The 22,693-nt window shown below is 38.2% G+C and overlaps 1 protein-coding gene across 2 annotated transcripts in view; it reads left to right on the top strand.

Moving 5' to 3' along the window:
- inpp5a (inositol polyphosphate-5-phosphatase A) overlaps nt 1-22,693 on the top strand; it is a 210,264-nt gene that overhangs the window by 102,829 nt on the left and 84,742 nt on the right. For both annotated transcript variants that reach the window (XM_030155633.1, XM_030155634.1), the window contains exons 5-6: nt 11,094-11,157; nt 13,467-13,570. In XM_030155633.1, coding sequence (XP_030011493.1) covers nt 11,094-11,157; nt 13,467-13,570 — 168 coding nt within the window. The remainder of the gene's footprint in view (nt 1-11,093; nt 11,158-13,466; nt 13,571-22,693) is intronic.

Here is a 22,693-nt window from a genome sequence, read left to right as displayed (position 1 = left end):
TCTTCTGCCTTAAGACCTTGATAAAAACAGACCTGGATGATGACATTTTTTACAGTATTATCAGTCTCATTCAGTGCCTGAGGGTTTATGAGGGTTTTTTATCATTTTAGAAGATTTTTTTAATAGTCCTAAACAAAGGGAAGTTGATTGGAATACAACGCAATACAATGCATTAGAAGCACAACAAAGCTCTAAATTCTGTATGTAGATAAAGTATTTCCAAAAAGATATGTCCATGTTTGGGGTTTTTGACAATGGTGATGTCTAAAATGTCAATCCAGAATCTCCCATAGGTGTGGAGTTGGGTTGAGATCAGGTGACTGAACACCTGAGCAGGTGATCCACAACATTTTCATACCCAAAGTCATTCAGTGAGCTGTGACGGTCCATGGATGGGGTCTCTGTGGGCCCGAAAATGACCACTTCAGTCAGAGTTTTCCTTTAATTTGTCACATCAGTAGATATGAAAACAAAAAGCTCAAGCTGTAGGAGCACAGCCAGAGGCATCACTGCTTAAACCATGTGGATTGAGCTTTAACATTTCCCACAGTGCAACATTAACAAAGCCTTCCACTTAATGATAAAAGTGTAAAATAAACTGAAGTAGCTATTTCATTATCTTTTTGCAAAACTCTGGGTCATTGTCTTATAATTTACAGAAGACACATGCTGCTGACTCCTTATTGAACACCTTTTTTCCCCTTTTTTATAAACTTGATACCCAGTATTTTCACCATACATGGTAGCATTTCTGGTGGAGATCCCACAGTAAAAGCAGAGGCAAAGCAAAACGTCTTCACCATAGCTCCATTTAATTTATTTCCACCATGAATGCATTGCTGTACCATGCAAAAGACCATTTCGCCCAGCCTCATTAAGAGGTCAAGAGCAGCTCAGGCCCCACAGGTGTAATCCCATTTACTTTGATCCTCTGTTTTTATGTGCCCGTTAAAAGCTGCTGAAGTAGCAACACCGTATTAGTAAATACGCAGCTGGAATATATATGAGCATTAATCATTCTTTCTATCGAGCAGGTCACTGCCATCTTCTTATATCTGGATCTATGCAGAAATGATCCAATGAGTTTAGTTCAGATTTGTCGTTTTAAACTGCACTAGACTGATGGACATTTCCAATAATGCGCTGTGTTCTGCCTGTCCGTCTTATTGGTTTTGCTAGAAGACCCGTATTCAAACCATCTGCTCTGAAAATAGAAACTAGGTGCTATTACTGCACGTATCGAACATTTTTAACAAAGTTATCAAACTCCTCCATCTGGATTATGCTGAAGAGGCCAATGATGTGGTCTAAAGCAGTTAAAAGAACCCCGTTATTATAAAGAAGCTCTTTTAAAGTCTGAGTCATATCATGTATACGCGTATTCACTTTTCTTTTTTTTTTTTTTTGTTGAATGTCATTGCTGTGATGGTTTTATTGCTTTAGACCCCTCTGCCGGGCAGGTTAGAGGAGCGACTGCACGACTGATGAGCGTGGCAGGAAATTGGCAGATGGAAGCATCCATTTCACCGCTAATTAGGGGGTCCAGAAGCCCGCCGACTGACAGGGTTCAACTGGGCAATGTAGTGCCTGCCAGCTCCCATCCCGTGCGCTTTATAAAACGCTCTTTAATTCCCCGGCACAATATCATTAACTTTGTAAGTGGATGAACACAATGGACAAGCAATTTAATTAACTTCTACCATTGAATGTTGGAGGGGAGACTAAATGAAATTAATGCACAATATTTCCCAGGGAGGCAGCCAACCTTGGGAGTGGGTCTGGATTGTTGGCAGGTCAGGCGCTGCCGTGGGTTTGGCCAATTATGCCTTGTTTAGACCCATCCATAATATTTTCCTCAAAAGAAAATAAAATCAGTGGTTTTGAGATCAATCATGAGCGCATGTCGCTCTGCATTCTGGGAGATTTTAGAATAATGAAGTTGAAGCCCGGAAACAGCCCGCCAAACAGCCTTTAGAGGCTTCAGAGCTCCGACGCAGGTATCATTGACAGATTCCAGCTACAACTGGACCATCAGGAAATGAATGCATGCAGTTTGGGGAATCTAGCAAGCATGGTGGTTTCTTTTATGTTAAAAATGCAAACTATATTACTGGATTTAAATGAAAAAGGTCTCGTCTGTCCCTGTCTATTCCATGTAAGGATGGGTGGTTTTATGAGCTTGGATGATTTGCTTTTCAGAGGCATTGTGCCAAAAAAAATGATGGCAGTATTCAAACTTTGCTGTTCTGATATGCATTTGAAATGGCCCTGGTACAAGTGTTGGTCTGGTATTTGAGTGTGTTGAACTATACATTATATGTCACTTTAATTTTTCCAGGCTTTCAAGTGTATTTAAGTCCATTTATGATGATTTTTTTTTTTTTTTTTTTTTTTTCAGTTTTTGAGTTTTTGAGCATTAAACGTGTCAAATCAATCCACCAGCAGGACTTTATGCAAAGTTAATTTGCTTCCACAGAGCAACAACAATGTTTCAGCATGTATTTTATTGCATGGTTGTTGTTTTTGTTTTATGTTACCTTACGCAGGGATGCACAAATATACCATTGTACTGGCCAATATCAGTCAATGTGTGTGATCCGCATATAGGGTGTAGGTAATATTTATCTGTTGTTTCGCAGTATTTCATAATTTAGCTTGAATGAAATTACACTCAGTGAAAGATACGGTCCTGAATTAATGAAATCCTTGAAATATATATTAATACATTAATAGAGTAATAACAAAATGCAAATGGAAATTGTACTGATGGGCTGTTGGCCAAACCATTATGGTGCATTCCTAAATATAGGAAGCATTTTTGGTTTTTATTACGAAATCGTGATGACTGAGTTATTTTTATTAATCCATTTATCCATCAGCTACACTTCAGATTATATGGAGTAGGTTTGGTGGAGTTTGTTTTCTCATCATAAGTCATATTTCCATCACAATTGCTCAACATGGTTGTTACACATTGCAGATGTTCCTCCTGTCATGCAGTTCTATTATAAAACTGGTGGCATGAAATAGACAATGGCAGGGCAGTTGCATATATGGACATAATTGATCAGTGAGCACATTTATTTGAGGTTCCTTCAGATTAATTGTCTAAATATTGAATAATATCAGTCTAAAATGATGTAAGGATTTGGAAAACCCTGTTGCAAATTGGTTGCAAGTAGTGTATGTTTTACAACAGGTCCGAGAAATTGTGATTCAGATTCTGGATACTGATTCGACCTCATGATTGTCTTTTAGCCTCATTTCCTTGGTTCAGGTGTTCTGTGTCTGAATCAGAACACAGAATTGAGTACTTTGCTTTGCCATATAAACCAATTTTCTGGCAAGGTTTGTCGACGAGTGCAGAGGAAGAACATTAAGGAGACTAAGCTCAACTTTAATCTTAATTACTGTGAAATAAATAAGTACATCACAGTTGTTTTGAGCACTGTTGTTCCTTCTCGCTGTCCCCCAACAACACATGCACCCGTGAGACAAGGGCTCCTTCAGGACGTGACGGATTGCTCCAACACTCGGGCCGCTTTCAAATCACAGGAAGTGACAGAGGAAGTTTTAATGAGAGTTTTGTCTGTGTATCCAGTCAGGCTTTCCAGGCAGCCGATGAATAATAGACACTGTGGCTCAATACTCTGAATACTCAATCAATGGCACTGGGAGAGGGCCTTGGCAAACACATATGGCAGCCCGGGGTAGGCGGTGGGCTCAGGAGGGGTAGAAAATACTAAGGCTTCTCAATCTGTATCTCTGAGCTGAAAAAAAAAAAAAGCAAGCCATCTCTATTGATGCTGCTCACTTTTGTGCCAGAGTGTTTTCCTTGCCGGGGATGACAAACAGGCTGTTTGTGCAGTATTGGAGATTTGTGCAGAGGCTCCTGTGAAGGTGCTCTTTTAGCCCCAGATCCTGCATATCAATGGGCCCCTCACTGGGCTGATCCTTAAATAAAAATGTGAATCCTTAGACTCATGCTGTTCTGTTGTCTGCTGCAGGATTCATTTAATTTGGCGCATGTTGGGAATGTAGCCTTGTATAAATGCTGGGGTTTGGTGACTAATGTGCGTGTTTTGTACCTATTAGTCAGAGCTAATGTCTGTGCTTCCTGCTCTAAGCCTTTGTGACACAGCATGTGTTCCTGATTTATTGAAACACCATTTCTTCATGACAGCATATCTGATTGACCTTTCTGATAAAACGGTGTGTGTGTATGTGTGTGTACACATCTGTGAGTAGTGTCCGTGGTTAGATTTCTATGTGCAGGTTCATATGGAAACGTCTCTCTTGTGATTTGTCAGATGAGGAGACTCCAGGGAATTTTGAGCAATGAGATATAAACTGGAAAACATCCCATGTTGTCAGTGCTCTGTAGAAGTCAAAATACCATAGAAGCCCCGTGGGAGGTTTCTCAGTGATGGCTGGTGCAAATACAAGCATAGTAGCCTAAAGATGTGCCTGATTGCTTCAGTTAGGTCATATTTTTTGGATTTAAATCTTTGTGAGGTTTTAGAATCTTACCTTTGGAAAGATAACTGTTAAAATAAAGATAGAAATTCTGTCATTACTATTAAAGACATGATTTATGACCACAAGACAAACCCTCTAATTCTTATTTAACCCATAAAGACCCAGTGGTAATTTTGTAGCACTTCCCAAATGATTTTTTTTTCTCTAGATTTAACCTTTCTTAAATGATAAATCACCATTTTTTTTTTACCATATTATCCTCTGTATTTTGCTTTTTTTCCCAGTGAAAATCATGTATTTCCTGTATTTAATTCATTCATCATGTGGATTTTCATTAAAGCACCAGCGCAAAGTTGAGGGTTATTGTATCAAAAACAGAAAAAAATGCAGAAAAGTAACTTTTTCAGTATAATATATCATTAACTGAAAATAAACCCAGTGTGTCCAATCACTGTCATTGATCCAACTCTATAGGTTTTACTTGTGAATCAGTGTTGTAGAAGATGACGGTGTTTCCATGTTCACTACGGAGCATCTGAACATCCAAATGGGTCATATCTGATGACCATAAAAAGACGACAAACTGTATTTTACACCAATTATTTACATGTATTGATAGGATTAATAGATCACCAGGTATTAAACATTTTATATCAGTAGATGATTTTGGTCGCTGGTGGCTGTTTGGGTCTTCAATGGTTAACTCTATGCTAATGTACACTGTACTTTACATGTTGTAGCTTCGCTATTGAGTAACACTGGTCTACAAGTCAAATGCTTCCAGAATAAAAGTTGTGAAGTTTTACCACATGTGAGTCACTGAAAAAGAAAAATCAAATCAAAAATGCTGTTTGGCTGGAGTTTCTAAGATACAGTCTGGGGTCAAAATGTAAAATTTGAGAATTAATGAGAGAATGGGTTTAACTCCAAAGGAATATTTGTCTCAGAGCTACCAGATCTACTTCAAAACACTGTCTGCACATGACAACACATTCACTTTATAGGTTCTATCTAGTGGAAGATTTAGCAATCTATTTTATAAATGTACGTAAACCAATATATATGTGTAATAACACTTTATCATATACCTTAAAAACATCAGCAAACTAGCACTTTTGTCATTTGTTTTGCAATTAATCTTATTAAAATAGGTAACATTTAGCACATTTAACCTCTAAGGCAGATAATTTCTAAAAAAAAAAAAAAAATCATAGACCAGTGTAATGGGAGAAGATTCCAAACATCAAATATATTCAATAATAATAAGTCATTAATGAATACTAACAGGGTTTTTCTGACTTCTCTATGAAATGCTTGCTGTACCTAGCAGAGATTGCACCTTATTTTTTATGTGTTTCAACAGCATATTTTTACACCTGTATTAATGTTTTGCTTAGCATCTAACTTCATAGTACTGAAAACATTTTGCTCATCGATTACCAACAGTGTTCAACTTTTGCAGTTTAATGGCAACTTTTATCTGTTGCCATCACCTCCTACCAGGACCAACACAATACCTCTTCCAAACATTTCTCACTTTCTTACTATAATATGGGCCAATTGATTAGTTGGAAATGCTTAAATGAATAATTTTTGTTGACTATGAAGAGATTTTTGTATTATTATTATTATTATTATTATTATTTTTATTTTTTTTTGTTTTTTTTCAATGAACAGTTTCAAGACTTTTGGTTTCAGTTCCAAATGGTCAGTGAATTTTTGTGTGGTACTTTGAACTTAATCTGAATCTAAAATAGCGGAATTCCAAAAGTGAAATTATATAATTCAAAAGGTTTTTTTTCTGTAGCTTATATATATATAAATTCAGTCAGTCATGTTATGCAGCATTATGGGTAAAAATCTCTATTGGCTGTGTGTTTGGGAAATTTGCAATGGACATGGTCATCATAATAATCATACATTTAATAATCATACCTGCTTCAAATCTTCTCTGAAACCTTAATAAGAAAATGATGACAGAAAACCTAAAACGCATATAAAGATAAACAGTCATACTGAGCTGTGGTCAACAGTAAAAAAAAAAAAAAAAAACCTTCACCTTCTGAGTTTCTTTACAAGCGTCTTTTCTATATTTCCCATTAAAACACTCGGCCATCCCCTGTGCTCCACAATCCCATAAGCCTGCACTTTGCTGGTGGCTGTGGGACAGCAGAGCATTACCCTCTGAAGTTGTACAGTGACACTGTGATGACACCGGAGTGTGTATGTGTCAGCTCTCCTGGGACTGGCCACTCTCCCTTAGCACAGATTGGAGGTGAGACCTTGAAGAAAAATTATTACTTTTATGTTTGCTTTATGGCTCATTTTTCACATTAAACGCAGAAAATCTATTCAGAGGTCACAGAATTCCTGCTTCTCTTCATCGGCAAGAACTAATTTTTGCAGCCCTCGGTATCGATAAAGCATTCAGCGGAGCAAAGTATGCAGGCTATGTACTGCAGCTCTCAAGTCTCTATTTTCTACCAGCCAGTCTATTGGGACTTGTTCAGCCCATATCTGCTGGGGTTTTGGAAATGTCAACCACACACACACACACACACACACACACACACACACACACACACAAAGACATGCACAGCTGCCGTTGTGTCAGAGTGGCCTTATCTCTGCTCGCTGTAGCCAGTACGACTCATGATAAGAGATAGCTTTGCCAGAACGAGTCATAAAACCCCAGCTTTTATGGCACGGTTATTGTCTTTCTGTCTACAATTATGGTGATTACTCATTTCCCCTTACCTCCCCCGCGGCCCTCATGCTGCACTTAATAGACTGCATTTTACTAATGGAAAATTAAGTAGCCGCCGTGGCAGTGGGGTTTATAAATATGTAAAATATACTTTTAATTATTTCAAGTGAATCTGGCAGCTAATCAATAAAGTGGGACGTGACAAACATACGTTTGACACAGGCCATTGTAAAGCTACTGGTAAAAGATAAGCATGGCCTGTCAGCGCAGTCCAGCCCTAATGAATATTTTGAGCCTGTCATGTAAGGAGACAAATGGATTAATTGCGCCCTGCTAATATAATAGCTTCTTCATGAAGAGTGCAGGAGGGGAGGCAGAGGATGGAGCAGAGCAGCTACTGGGTTCTGAACCCTGATGTCAAATAAATATTTGTTAGGGTTGGGGGTTAAGTAGATTTTTGCGATTACACGGATAACCACTTAAGCAGAGTTGTTTATCATTTATTTGAAAATTGATTCATGCCGAATTGTTCGCTGTATCCATTTTATTTTTAGTATTCACTGCAGGCCTATAGAGGGGTCCATGTCCAAAAGAATTAAACAGAAGGCAGCATTTTTTATTTGTAGAGGAGTGACTGTCAGAAGTATAATCAGCTTTCTATGCACTAAATACAAAGAGCATGATGAAAAATGACCATAAAGGAGGCGTCTTTTTGACTATCAAGTGTGTTTTTATCAAGAAAAATCATACACGTTATTTTTCTTGTTATTTAATTGTCATTTAAATACATTAATTTTACACATTGCAGCTTTAAATATGTGGATTTTATTATTTAAGGGTAATTTCACTACATAGCTCTGGACTTTTTTTTTTTTTTTTTAATTTTCTGCTGCTTTGTTTGCTGTGTATATTATATGAACGACCATAGCTGCTCCTTTCAGCTCTACTCAGTTCACATTCAAATAAAACCATCAAATCCACACATTTAAAAAGCTGGGCCCTGTTTACTTATACTTTCTGTACCTAATAAATTACTCAAACCCTCAGCAATAATCATTCATCAAACCTGTTGTTGATTCATTTTCTGTCAGTGAAGTAAGTAATTAATTGAATAAACATTGCATCTGGAGAAGTTTAGAGAAAAAAGCCCAGTAGTGCAATTTAATTCCTTAAAAAGTGAAATACGCCGTTCTCGCCATCATTTCTCACATGTCATATTTCAACACAGTCATTTTGACTTCACTACCCGCTGAAATTTTTAAACAAACAGTTAGCACCGTGGCACGGTTTTGACAAATAGCACAGTTTTAGCACAGTCCTCCCCTGCCCTTTTTCCCTATCCATCTCTGTCTCCAAGTCTGTTGTCGGCAGTTTAAGGTGAAAGAGAACATAAAGACAAGTGAGCGCAAATAAGTGTAGGGGGCCTTCCTGGAAGCCGTCCTCTCGCAATGGGAAGCTGTGACCTTGAGTCCTGCCTTCGCCCAACGCCGTCCCCTTTCATAGGCTCCCCCCTCCCTCCCTTCTCCCTTATTTATTTTTTTTCTCTTTCCCCTGTCCTGCGAAGACGGAATGACGGCAGGAGGGGAAACGCTGGCGGGGTTCGGGTCACCAGCCGCCGTTCTCATCAATTAAATGTGCGACAGTGTTTTCCGTCGGCTGAACTTATATGTCAAGGAGATGGGCAGGACCTCATGTTTGTGCTTTTGACAAATCAGCAAATGTTTAATCTCAAGATGTGCCGGCGCTCATAAATAATGCAGAGGCCGGGCCTGGTTACAAACTCTCTCCCCTACATGTCGGAGAGAGGCGTCTGCAGGAAAAACCCTCCAGACCAAATCCTCCAGCCTTTTCTTCTCCTCATGTCTCCTCCTCCTTTTGATCACGTCTCCATCCCTTCTTCCCAAAACTCCCATCTTTCCGTTATCTGTGAACTTTCGTCACTGCATCTCGCATCTATCATCGTCTTTTGCCTTTATTCCCCCCCCCTTTCTGCTCCCTTATGATCTCATTTGGTCGCTCTGTTCTTTATATTAAAAGTTACTCGGAGCTCTATTCCTCTTTTTGAGTGGAATTATCCTGAGCCAAAGGTCTGATATCTCAAAGACACAGGGGATTGAGCTTGAGCTTTGCCTCCGTTTTTGCCCTAAATGTAAAGAGGGCAACAGAAAAGCAGTGTAGTGGACTGTGAACCGCATCAAATCCCCCTCTCCACGACTCTCGCTGCTTCCCACAGACTTTGATTGGCTTGTCCACCGACTGGGAAAGTTTCCTGATTGTTCACAGGGAAAATTAAGATTTTAAGCCTATTGAAGTTGATCTTTGCTCATTCAAAAGTCCATCTGAATGTGTCCTTTGAAAACCCAAATTGTTGACTTCGCCACATTAGAAGATTCTGAAACTGAGAATGGGGAGCAGAGAGATTTGCTGTGAGTGTACTGTACCGAGAGCACGTTGCACCTGTTGTTGTGTAGTCGATGGTGTGTAGTGTTTGTGCTGTGGGGTGAGACTTCTTACTTGGAGTTCAGTTTATCACCATTCTCAGCCTTCTCCACACTCAGTATCTCTAGAAACTATGCAAAAGGCTCACAACCGTCCACATGTTCTTACATCTATGACCTGCACAGACCTAAACCAGCCCAATATGTTTTTCCTCACCGCTGTCACCAGTCACAAGTGTTTGCTCCTGGAGGATTCTGTTGAGTTCGGTAAATTGGCTGGAGAGTCCGATTTCGACCGGCTCTATATGTGAAGTGCCATGAAATAACTTTTGTTATGATTTGGTACCATATAAATAAAATTTGATTGATTGATATGATCTGAAATAAGCCAGACCAGTAAAATAACAGGTGTATTAACCTATAAATAATGACAATTCCACGTTTTTGTCTTTGTTCTAGTGTGAAATAAGTGAAATTACATGATGAAAATGAATAAATGAATGAATGAATGAATGAATGAAAACAACCTGAACATTTCAACAATATTATGTCTCAGGTTATTATTAATACAACTTACAGGTCACAGTGGATCTCCAAAGACAGAAAACATTTAGTAACAGGCAGAATATTGGTAAAATTGCACTTACTTTTCAGGTTGTTCATATTTGTTTAGGTTTTTCCAGTTTTTTTTTAAACTCTTTTTATTGAAATTAGATCAATGACAATATCAAAAAAGTTCTATATGTAATGTCAAAACAGGAACACTACACCTGCACTCACATGTTCACACATAAAAAAAAAAAAAATGGGTGTGTGCGGGGGTCTGCCAACTTACTTAATATTAAAGTAATCTATAAAGGGCAGCCAAATTGAATAAAATAACTTTACATTATCTTTTACTGAAAATTTGATTTTCTCCAAATGTAAGTGTTGCATCATGTCTTTGAACAGAGCCCGATGAGTTGGAGGATTTTTGTTCTTCCAGTTTGACAGAATAAGGCGTCTGGCCAGTAGTGTCACAAACCTCTAAACAACACTGTTTAGTGCTAAGGTCCACTCCTGTTGGTTCCACACTGAACATTAATGTTAATGGGTCCGGAGGGATCTGTCTCTTAAAAATCTTAGAAGAAGTCTCTAAAGTTTCAGTCCAATAGGTAGAGATGTTGGAGCATTCCAGGTTATTGACGTTTTATCGTGAAATGATAGTTTGTTAATGTAAATATTTTCATGTAATTTTACTTTTTTTATATTAAACCAAGGAGAAAATTTGGAGTTGCCCATTTACTTGAGATCATATTAGTCTGCACATAGCCCCTGAACTAAAATGATTTTAACATCATCGATTGTTAATATCTTAACTGTAATTTTTTTATCTCACTGGCCAAATTGGACCCTGTGGCGAGCTGCTTGTGGCCCACGGGTCGTATTTGTGACACCCCTGACCTGAACACTCTCTTTTCCTCTTTCAGGCTCTCGGAAGTTTCTACTTTATCCATGAGTCTTTGAAAAACATCCAGCAGTTTGATTTCAAAGGTGAGTTCTGTCTTATCAACACACATACAGTACATCACCATCACCATGGTCTGGAAATGAAAACCCCACGCCGTGCCCCCTCATCCCACCCCTGCATATCACACACAACCATTTGCAGGCTATTCCCGCTTCCATCAAAACCAGCGAGCTAAGATTGGCTTTGAGGATAATGTAAAGGGAGAGGGACAGAATGGTAATGCTTATTAATATTAGGATTTAATTCATAAGATTTCGGGCCTACAGTAATGGTGTGCGGCGGGTTATTGGACAGTTACGACGGTCTCATCAGCCTGCGGTGTCAGAGGGCCCTGGGGTCCTGTGGCCGCGCTAATTAAAGAAGGGATATAGATGTGGAGGCGCCTCGCTTCCTATTAGACCCAAGTCAGCATTAGCACCAGTTACCCCAGTGAAGGACAGGGCGAAGGCAGGGGAGGGGTCGCAAGGAGAGAGGACCCATCCCCATGCGCATATACAGATCTGATGTAAAAACTACAATACCTGTTTGAGTTTCTGTTTGAACTGGGAAAAAATCATTTAGTCACTGAAGTGAAGATGGGTTTGCACAGTCCCGGAAAAAATTATTAGACCGCCCCTTGTTTTCTTCAATTTCTTGTTCATTTCGATGCCTGGTACAACTAAAGGTACATTTGTTTGGACAAATACAATGATAACAACAAAAATAGTTCATTCGAGTTTAATTTCAGAGCTGATATCTATCTATTTTCCATGGTTTTCTTGATAAAAACCAAAATCACTTCAGTTCTTACATCAATATCTATGGCATTGTACTGACAAAAACAGTGCTTTTGGGCATTCCATGTTTTCTTTTCTGTCTGTTTTAGTCACATCATACACATAGGAGTTAGTACTTGATTACATAACCATTGTTTTTGACAACTTTTGATGGTCTAATAATTTTTTCCGTGACTGTATTATCAATATTATGTCCACGATATTAGAGCAATTTTTAGCAGGAGTCATACCAATTTCAGGTTTTACTTTTGCTTCTTAAAATTATTTAGTTCACCTGTAATTGCCTGTGATAGAATTTGTTAAATGATAAGGAAAAAACTTTGAAAAGAATAAGAATCTCTTCCCAGTTTGATATGTTGCACATTTTTTATTTACATATTCATAGGTATGGAGGACTAGTTCTTTCACAAATATCTCATGATAACCTACAAAAGTTTCTATTCACCTAAATAAAATTAGCTGAGCCAATTCAACAGAAACGCCACATTTCTAAATCATTTTCCACTCTCAGGTTTGATTGCTGTTCTTAATGACATCACTTCATTGAGGTTTAATGGAATCTAAATGGGAAAAAATTTATCATAACTTCTTATATCTGACTGACTGCATCTCACTGAGCATCTGTTGACATTATCACTTTCCTACAGCAGGATTGCAGACATGTTTTGGTTTTGTTTGGCACCTACTATTATCAATATTTTGTCATTTCTGCTCTGTGAATGTTTTGGTTTCTCTTTGCTCTGAAGCTTTGTAATGTAATTTATATTCATTTTTAATGTGGATTAATAACCTCTTTTCTTCAGAAATTTTTATGTGTAAAAGCTTCAAGTAAAGCAGCATCAAATGAACAGCAAAATGACAATTACAAGTATTTCTTCAGTAGTCAACGGCTAAAATGTCATTATTTCAGCTTCCATCCTAATGCCTTAATGTACATTGTGTGAGCTTCAGTTGGTCCAGTTTTTTACAGATTAGGAGACACTCGACAAGTTCTTGCACTTCAATAACTAGTCTAACTAGAGCTCAAAGAACCTTTTGCAATTTCAATAAAGGACTTCATGTTTATGTAATTTTTCAAATAAACATACTTTTTGCATGTCACAGCATCTCAAATATGAGCATTTTAATGTTATGTCTGATAGTACATTGATTTTTTGCTGGTTGCATTAAAATAAAAAACTTTGAAATGATGGAAGTAAAGAATCAATGACTTGAGCAAAAATCAAATATATATCAATAATAATCTATAATCAACTGAAGAGTGTAGCAAAGAGAATATTATCAATCATCATGATAAACAGTCATTTAGAATCTATGGTGGTCGTTTTCGGAGATCTGCTTTTCTTAACCCCTCACACTGACTCTTCACTGTAGATGAATATGCTTGTTACTCATTTTGACCAGCAGGTGGAGCAGTTGTCTGAGAAAGCCTGGCAGTCAAATGACACTAATGAAAGTCTCCAAAATTAACCTTCTGTTTTTGTAACAATAAACTGTGTCCCCCCCCCCCCCCCCCTCTCTCCTCTGTATTTGTGCTCCGTCTCCTCCTGTAACAGCCAAGAAGTTCAGGAAGGTGGTTGGAAAGGAGACCTGCTCAGAAACACTAGAAAGCACACCTTCACTGGAGAAGGAGAAGTTTCCACAGGACTACTTTCCAGAGGTAAAAGATTAAAAAAATATATAAATAAATAGATACCACACATGACTGAATGACAGGAAATATATCTGTAAATTGACACATAACTCCTATAATACTTTCTGCTGCTTTCTCCACACTTCTGATTTTGATTAGATTTTGAATCAGGTTTATTCCTGTACAGAATCATATATATATATATATGTATAATTTATCTATGTATTTATCAGGTACGTTAATCAACATTTTAGTCTATACATCAGTGTGAATGCACCACAGTGTCTAACGTCATTAATTCAGTGCTTCAACAAGTAGATGAATACATTACACAAACACAAAGATACTGAAAAACACTGAGGAAAAGAGAGTTCCAGAGATAAGATAGAGATTAAACAAATAACCCATGAGTGTTTTAAAGTTTAGAGGTTATGTAATTAGTGCTAAGGAGGTAGTGAGTGAGTAGCTCTGACTACAAATAGTGCAGCAAATGAGTTTTTTTTACAATAATAAAATTCAATTGTTCCACTTTTTTATTAAATTTCTTCACCCACAAGCCATTTCATCCTCTATGTATCTATTTTCTTTTCCGCTTCAGCAAAAATTCAGCTGACACACGGCTGATTTGAAGGCAAATCATTCAAAAAACGAAAACCGAAACTGTGAGACGGTGAAAGTGGTCGGCGTTTCCCGTGGAGCCGATCCTGTTCTCAGTGCGCTGCGTGGGTTGTGTCTTCAGAGGGGAGCTGAGCGCTGAGCATAGCTGTTGCTGATATAGTAATAAAGAGCACGACTGCCCGTGTGTCATCCCCGCACTCCCCACTCATCTGTCAACCATGCTCCGACGGCCGCCTCCGCAAATATATGCAAAACAGATGGATACGGCCCCTTCACACACTTCCCCCCAATTTCCGTCTCTTTCACACACTGCAGGACACCCCCCCACACACACACACACTCCCCCTACCCTCAAACACCCCTCCACCCCCCACCCCCATCAGCCGGCATAGACGTACACACAAACACACCCAAACACCCTCCTGTCTCAGGTTTCCCACTTCCCCATTCCAGAGATGATCTAAAACCAATTACACTGATTGAGGTGCAAAGCCATTTAAAATGATTACAGCAAAGCATTGTTCTGCGTTTAACAGGACAAGCAAAGAAAACCACAAAACAAAGCTGGCACGGTGCAAGCACGAGAGGGATGAGGGGAGTGATGTAGAGAGAAAGGAGGTGTGTTAAAGGTGGGGGGGGGTTGGATGAGAAAAGTTTTGCCCGGTGATTTATGCCTCTTTCCCGGCTGGGATATGAATCTGAGATGATGCTCCAGAGAGCAGCACTCCAGATAATGTTAGCCCATTTAAAAAGAGCAGATTTGTGTAGTCTATCAGGGTCGCCGAGTATTTTTTTTTTTTCCTTCCCTGCCTCCCTCTTCCTCCTCCTCCGGCCCTCCGTAGTGAGAAATTGGTTGTTATCATAGATCACAGATACTGCTCAAACCTCTTATGAAAGATGAATTAATTTCACTAATGCTTTAATGCAAAGCTCTCATGAGGGAGGCAGACTGGTGATAACCCCTGCCTCGTCCCCGCTTCCTCCGCTTGTGATTTATGTCCTCTTTTAGTAGATGAAACCGCCTAGATTTGCCATCCATCTGCAGCTTTGAGGAATCCTATTACACAGGGATCTTGGACCGGACAACAGAGTCCCGAACTCTCTCCGTTTTGGGTCCCCCGGAAGTGATTTCTCTGACAGATGTGGAAGCGAGACTCATTAAATGTTTACCTAAAAGTCTCATAGCTAATTTCATATACAGATAAAATCAGGTGTGACGGGCGCGGCGGGAGAGTGACAGCAGACAGGAGACGGATGTGTGTGTTTCCTTGCTTGTGTCTTTTACCTTTACAGTCCGCCATTAATAAAGTGTCAGTGGTGATGACATCATGGTGGGAGTGTTTGGTGTGTGTGTGTCAAAAACAGAGAAACAAAATGTCATTCACTACAACTCAGTGCACTTGAGCGGCGTATTGTTTCCTTTTTTATGCAGCGATTCCCATAAAAGCCAATGTGGAGCCAATAGCTTGAAGTGTCCTCCTCGTTTTTAAAAAGATCCATTTTCATTTTCCCTAAATCATTGTTACGACTGATTACTTTTTCAGCTTTTAGAGGAGACTCCCCCAGCCGTCATAAATAAAATACTGGTAAATTGTACTTTTCATGCCGCTTTCTTCTCCTAGTCTGATTCTGATTTAAGTGACAGCCCCTCTACATATGCAAAACATCAGTTCTTTCCGTAATCCCACCTTGAGTTATGGCTGTAAGCGAAGGGGAAAGCAGCCGAGACATTAATTGAAATGCTGAATAAGAAGGAAGTGGACAAAATTGTGGGCGCATTTCTTTTGAAAGGTCGCCGTGATGGATTTGGTGGCTTGTCGTTTCCCGTTGTTCCGTCAATCTCTCCGCCTCCCCAGTGGGCATTAATATATTTATTTGTTTGGCGCAGTAATACATGCCTCCAAAACCCATTGCATCATAAGGATTTGTCATTGCCTTATATAAATAAAGTATACGACCCAGACCTTAATGTGCCCTTGCTATTGATTGTTTTACATTGCCGTAAGAAAAAAAAAAAGAAAGGGAGAAAATAGTCGACAGGCCGTAGATCAACATACATATGAGTTTGTATTTGTTGTTTGGCACCATGAGCGTGTCCATAAAAGCTCTGACTTGTCATACCCTTTTAGTGCCCTCTGTAGTACGCTCCGTTACAGGGCTGTGATTACTCTCAAGTTCTGCCCTCGATGAAAGTTAACTTCCTTCATATTCCTCGGCTGCGATTTAAACGCCGCCCGTGATTCATAGACGTGATGTTAAGGAGATGAAGTCATTTAAACTAGCATTGCTTTTTAAAGTGCTCCTTGCATTCATCACCAGACAAGACACCTGTGACACAGATGCTGTTCTGCATGACAGGCGTGATGCATGAGACTGCAACGAGCTCATAAATGAGTGCATCATGTAGAAATCAAAACCAAATGAAGGCCTTTTGCACTTATTTTTACATGGAGGAAAACCAGAAAATAAAACCCGATATTTACGGGTGAATTTTCCTGTGATTTTCTTTCCCTCTGAACTTGTCATGCTGCAGAAATATAAATAAACAAAACAAATTCTTGATGCAGACGAGATCCAAACAGTCACTGCATTCAGATAGTTGCACCTAAAAGAATTATGGCACAACCAATATTGCTCATCTGTAAGTAAAATGCAGAATAAAAGCAGTGAAAGTTTGAGTCACTAAAAAAGAAAAATCAAGTCAAAATGCTGGTTGGCTATAGTTTCCAAGATGAAGTCTTAGGTCAAAATGTAAAATTCTAAAAAATTATGAGAGAATAGATTGTACTCCATAGGAATATTTCTCTCAGAGCTACCAGATCTACTTAAAACCACTGTCCTCATGTCTCTATACATTCACTTTATAGGTCCTTTATACTGGAACATTTATAAATCTATTCTATAAATGTGAATAAACCAGTATATGTGCAATAAAACTTTGTTGTATACATTGAAAACATCAGTTAAACAGCATTTTTGTCAATTGTTTTCCATTTCATCTTATTAAAGTATGTACAATTTAGCTCAGGGGCCACATTTAGCACAGTAGGATCTGAAGTGGGCCGGACCGGTAAAATAATAACATAATAAAATATAAAAATGTCAACTTTTACGATGTATTAGAGTGAAAAAATAAAATTACAGCAAGAAAATGTTTATATTTACAAACTATCCTTGACAAAAAAAGGGGAATAACATGAACAAACTCAATTTTTTTTTTAAAAGTTAAGTGCAATTTTAACAATATTGTGCCTCAGCTTATCATTTGCACATGTTCATTACAACTTACAGATCACAGTTGATCTACAAAGGCACAAAACGTTTAGTAACAGGTGGAATAATGGTTCACATTTATTCAGGTTATTTGTAAATGTAAACCTATTCATGTAATTTTACTTTTTTTTTTAATACACTAAATCCAATTTGCAGTTGTCATGACTTAGAAGTTATTATATTATTTTACTGATATGACTAATTTGTGATTGAATTGGGTGGGATTTGGCTCCTAAACTCAAATGATTGTTAATATCTTAAGTGAAATTTTCACATTTCACTAATTCATCCCATGGGCCAGATTAGACCCTTTTTGTCAGGCTGGGTTTGGCCCATGGGCCGAATGTTTGACACCTGTGATTTAGCACATTCAGTGTCTGAGGCAGATCATTTCTTAAAAAAAACAAACATGTAGACCACTGTTTTTAGGATTTAGAAATTCCCAAAACTTCTTGAAATGTGCGCTGTATTCATGCATTGTGTTTTAATAAATTCAGATTAATTAAGAACAAATAACAGTGATGAAAGAATTGACTAGTTCGGACTGAAAAGGGTTAAATATAAATAGACATAAGGAGCTTGGGATTGAACCTTAATGTGCATGTAAAATGAACGACAAAACCATGATAATTTTACTCAATCTTCTCTCTTATGAAGACACTTCAGCCACATAAAAGACCTCTAGTCTCGGTCAGATGGGGCATTCTGCAGTGCATCCCTACATCGTGTTTACTACAGTATGAGTGGTGACACTGATAGAGTCTGCACTCTGTACATGTGGTACATCTCTATCAGAGCACATACACACTCTCATGTGTGCTGTCCACTCCCATAAACCCTATGTGTGGCCCTCTCTTATTTGATGGGCCCCCTCGGATGATGGAATAAAGATAAATGTGACTGTCTGCTGGGGCCCAAATCAATCAGCGTTTGTGTGTATTACTTATTACTCACAGTGCATTTCTGTCACAGGGCTTTTTTGTAACTCCCCTCTTTACCCCCCCCACCTCCTCCTCCTCATCCCTCTCCTGCAGCTCCACCCCCACGTAATATTATTTATGGGGGTTGGACTTTGAGCTGAAATATAAGAAAGGTCAAAGAATCAAACTGGATGGACCGGGAAACGGCTGTGGAAGGGTGTTTTGGACACCCGTGTATGTGTGTCACAGCTGACATTTTATAGTGGCGTAATTTTCTACCAGTCGCAAGTTTTATGCAGTGGCTTCCAGTTTCCAGTGAATCTGATAATTCTCCACCCATTCACCACCTCATTTTGTCTTTTTTTTTTTTCTTTTTCCTCTCGCTTGGTTTTGTTCTCGTGCCTTTCAAGTGCGTGTGTGTGTGTCACTGTCGGCCAGTATATGTATTGCCTGACACCCCTGGATGTGACCCACTGTGTAGTCGCCGTTCATCACTGTCATGGGCGGAGACGGCATCACTGACCTGTGGAAGGTCAGCCAATGTCACCCTAAGCCTCGCGACCTTTTACCGTTGGCCTTTGACTTCCACCTTCATCCCCTCCTGATGTCTGTTTATATCCAGGATACCCGATCTATTATGTGATATGATTACATGTCACATATTCATTTCATCCACCATTTAAAGCAACAGCAGAGCATTATTATAAAGAGTATATTTTAGCGCTGTCAAAAACAACATGATCTTTAGCTTGAGCTGGAGTGATGTTCTTTTATTGATCAGTCAGTTCCACTGAAGCTGCATTTGACACTTTTTGCTGGAATAAAACCAAAGATAAGAATATGATTACACTGCTCAATACAGACATATTGTCTATACATAGTGGATGGCAGCATATGTTAAAGTGCTTTTGCATTCTGTGACGTACCAGTCATTGGTCTCCTGATAATGTAAACAGACTGGTGTGTCTCAGTAAGTGACTTGGTTCTATGGAGTGAATCATTCTGAACTCAGCAAAAATCTTTCCTCGTTCTTATTCGTCATCTTTTTACTGTTTGCGGACCCATTTTAATATTCATCTGGCAGTTTAACAGTACACATTTTTTGCAGTTGTTGAAGTCAGAATTTAAGTATTTTCAAAATTAGAAAAAAAAACTGCATCAAATATAGAGTATATGATTTTTTTTTTAGTTTTTTGGAAAACTTGAAGATTATGATTCAGGCTGTTGTTTTAAGAATGTGACGATATGAGAAATATTCCCCTTCTTTAAGCTTATAACTCACTTTAATGGTTCAGTATGGGGGATTTCTGCGCAAGGTGCTCATTAGTTTTAGACTTAGACAGACTTTATTCTCATTCAGATATACAGCGTATGCAGAACAAAATGTCGTTGCATTTGCTTGCTACAGTATAAATATAGCAGAATAAAAATATAAAATATAGACAGTAAAAATGTTAAATATTTAAATATGTACATAGTGGAATATAGGCCGTGCAAAAGGCAAAATGCAGTGCAAAACGCAATAAAATATGGATTAATAGTACCAGTTATTATTAAACTCTAGACCAAATGGGTCAAGTATATTCAGCCTTTACAACCAAATTTTATGGAAGCCTGAAATGTAACTTTGACTTCACCTTATTCTCACTGTTTTTGCATTTATTACAGTCTTTAATCTCATCTAATCTCTTCTCCCTGATTCTATTCATTTTGTCAATTTGTACACATCTGCTGTCTCCCAATATTTGTAAAGTTACTGAAATTTATGAAATATGTGCATGGCAGTGGGCCCAAAACTGCTCCTGATATCATATATGCTATGCTTAGTAATATAAACTGCTATTCCAAAATAAAAAATTATTAAAGAAAAAAAAGTGCCAGGTGTGCAATAGTATTAGTACAGACTATGAATTTAAGAGTCTGATGACCTGGGGGCAAAAACTATTTCAGAACCTGGTGGTTCTGCACCAGATGCTGCGGAATCTTCTTTCAGAGGGCAGAAGTGAAAAAAGTCCATGGTGATGATGATGATGATGTTTCTGGCCCGGGACACACAGCACTGAGGAGCAATGTCCTGCACTGAAGGAAGGGAGCTCCTGATGATTTTCTCAGTTGTCCTCACCACTTTCCTCACATTAGTTACTCCGTTACTATGCTAACTTCTAGTTCCGTTGCCTTCAACTATGACAAAAGCTGCAGTCTGTAAAGAGGATTCTAGTCTCTTTTTTTTTTCCCCAAAAAAGAAAAAAATATCTCATAATCAATCAATCAGTCAATATTTATTTATATAGCACTTTTCATGCAAACAGAGTGCAATATAAAGAGCTTCACACAGATAACAACAAAACACACGCACACATAGGGAGAGACTTTGTAGTGGTAGATACTAAAATAAGAACAGCCTTCATAAGAAAAGATGGGAGCTGAGGAAGTGCTAGATAAAATAAAATAAATAAGTAATAAAATTTAAAAAAAAATATGCCAGCTAGAAAGCAGATTAATAAAAGTGAATGAATAGATTAATACACAATAAAGAGATAAAGTTTAATTAAAAGCCAGGCTAAAAAGTTAGGTCTTGAGTTTGCATTTAAAAACATCAACACTCACATCAACATCTTTTCTGCTCTTCTACAGTAGCAACATTAACTCTCATTAGTTTACTGTTGGCTTTCAGCTCAAGTCCCAGTACAATGTAGACTCCAACAAAAACTTCACCAGCACATGAATCTTCTATATTTAACCTTTTAATAGCTGACACTTTAAACCTGGGTTTTGTTATTTCTTTTTGTGCAAATGTGAAATGCGCCCTTCAAACTTTCACTTTTGAGAATGTTAATGCTGACGTTTACAAGAGAAGATGCTGTTAAATAATAGAATTTGTTCTGTAATAGACTTGATTCTTTTAATTCTGTTCTTACATTTAAATATCCACTCCTACACAGTGATTAATCATGAGTAATTACAGCCTTTTTTTAAAAAAAAAGCTGATTGATAGCTTTCCTTAATTGTTTGTCTTTGGGTTTTTGAGGAGGGGGTGATGATGATGTTTCAGCGGGACAATAAATGTGGCCAGATAGCATCTGTGTCATCATTTCCAAACCAAATCATGGTGTCGTCCAGTCCTCCACTAGAGAGTAGGGGTGTAAGAAAATGTCGTTTCTGCACTATATCGTGATATTTCATTTCACAATACTGTATCGATATTAAAAAGTACTGTGTCGATATTTTTAGATATTTATTCAAATGCACATATTGTGGAGGTTCATTTTTGGTTTTTTGTTTATAATTTATTGATTATTATTTAACACTTTTATTAAATAATGTTAGTTCCTTTGTTGGGATTGCACAAAAATAATGTTCTAATGTTAGTTCTGAACTAATAGAATATGAACATTTGAACAGGATCTTAAACTGTAATGTCTGTAAAACATAATTTAAGTTTTAACACAGGAACATTTTGTGACATAGCATTGGATCCTGTTGTGATCAAAGAAAAGAAAAAAAAAAAAAATCTTTAAGGAAATAATCATTAAAAAAAAAAAAAATTGCCTTTTTAACAGTGTCATGATATTTTGTGATATATCGTATCGTGATCCTAGTATTGTGATTTGTATCATATCGCCAGATTCTTGCCAATACACAGCCCTATTAGAGAGAGAGAGACACTTATCTGTTATATTCTGCATTTTGATTTATTACATGAGATAACCATCTTAACTGGCCTCTTATTAGAAAATATAACTACTTAGATGGAGTTAAATAGTTTGCAGAATAATTTTTTTTTTTTACCTTCTGCTTCCTAGATGCCTGGCTGTGCCACTAAACTAAGGTGATGGTTTGTGTGTGCAGCCTGTGTGCGTGTTGTGGGTGTTTATAAGCGAGCGATGAGGCAGGGGGTCAATCAGTCATACGTGGAGGAAATGGGGCAATCTGGGGCCGGGTGTCAAAGAAGTGATGGATTTTAATGCTGTGATTGTAGTTAATGGCTCTTTAAATTAAATCGAGATTAAATGTCTCTGGCTGCAGTCAGGGCTTGTATGAGCACAGAGCGAACCCCCACCACCACCACCACCCCTCCCCAAATACAAACTCACTCTTCATCTTGTCCCTACTCATCCTCCTCACTCCAAGACTTACTTTCTTCAACTTTACACGGTCCGCTTTCACATGCGCGCAACCTGCAACATAACATCCCTAAGGTTTATTGTTTGTGAAATCTCCATTTGTTGCCAGATGTGCTTTAAATCCACCTCGCTACTGTTGTGTGACACTCGCATCTAATTCCATTTGCTCCTTTCAAAGTCACAATATTGGGAGAGCGAGTTATAATTGGGCCCAT

The sequence above is a fragment of the Sphaeramia orbicularis genome, chromosome 15 (assembly GCF_902148855.1).
Source record: "Sphaeramia orbicularis chromosome 15, fSphaOr1.1, whole genome shotgun sequence".
NCBI lineage: Eukaryota > Metazoa > Chordata > Actinopteri > Kurtiformes > Apogonidae > Sphaeramia > Sphaeramia orbicularis.
Note: the sequence above shows the minus strand (reverse complement) of the source record. Positions and strands in the feature narration are given on the sequence as shown.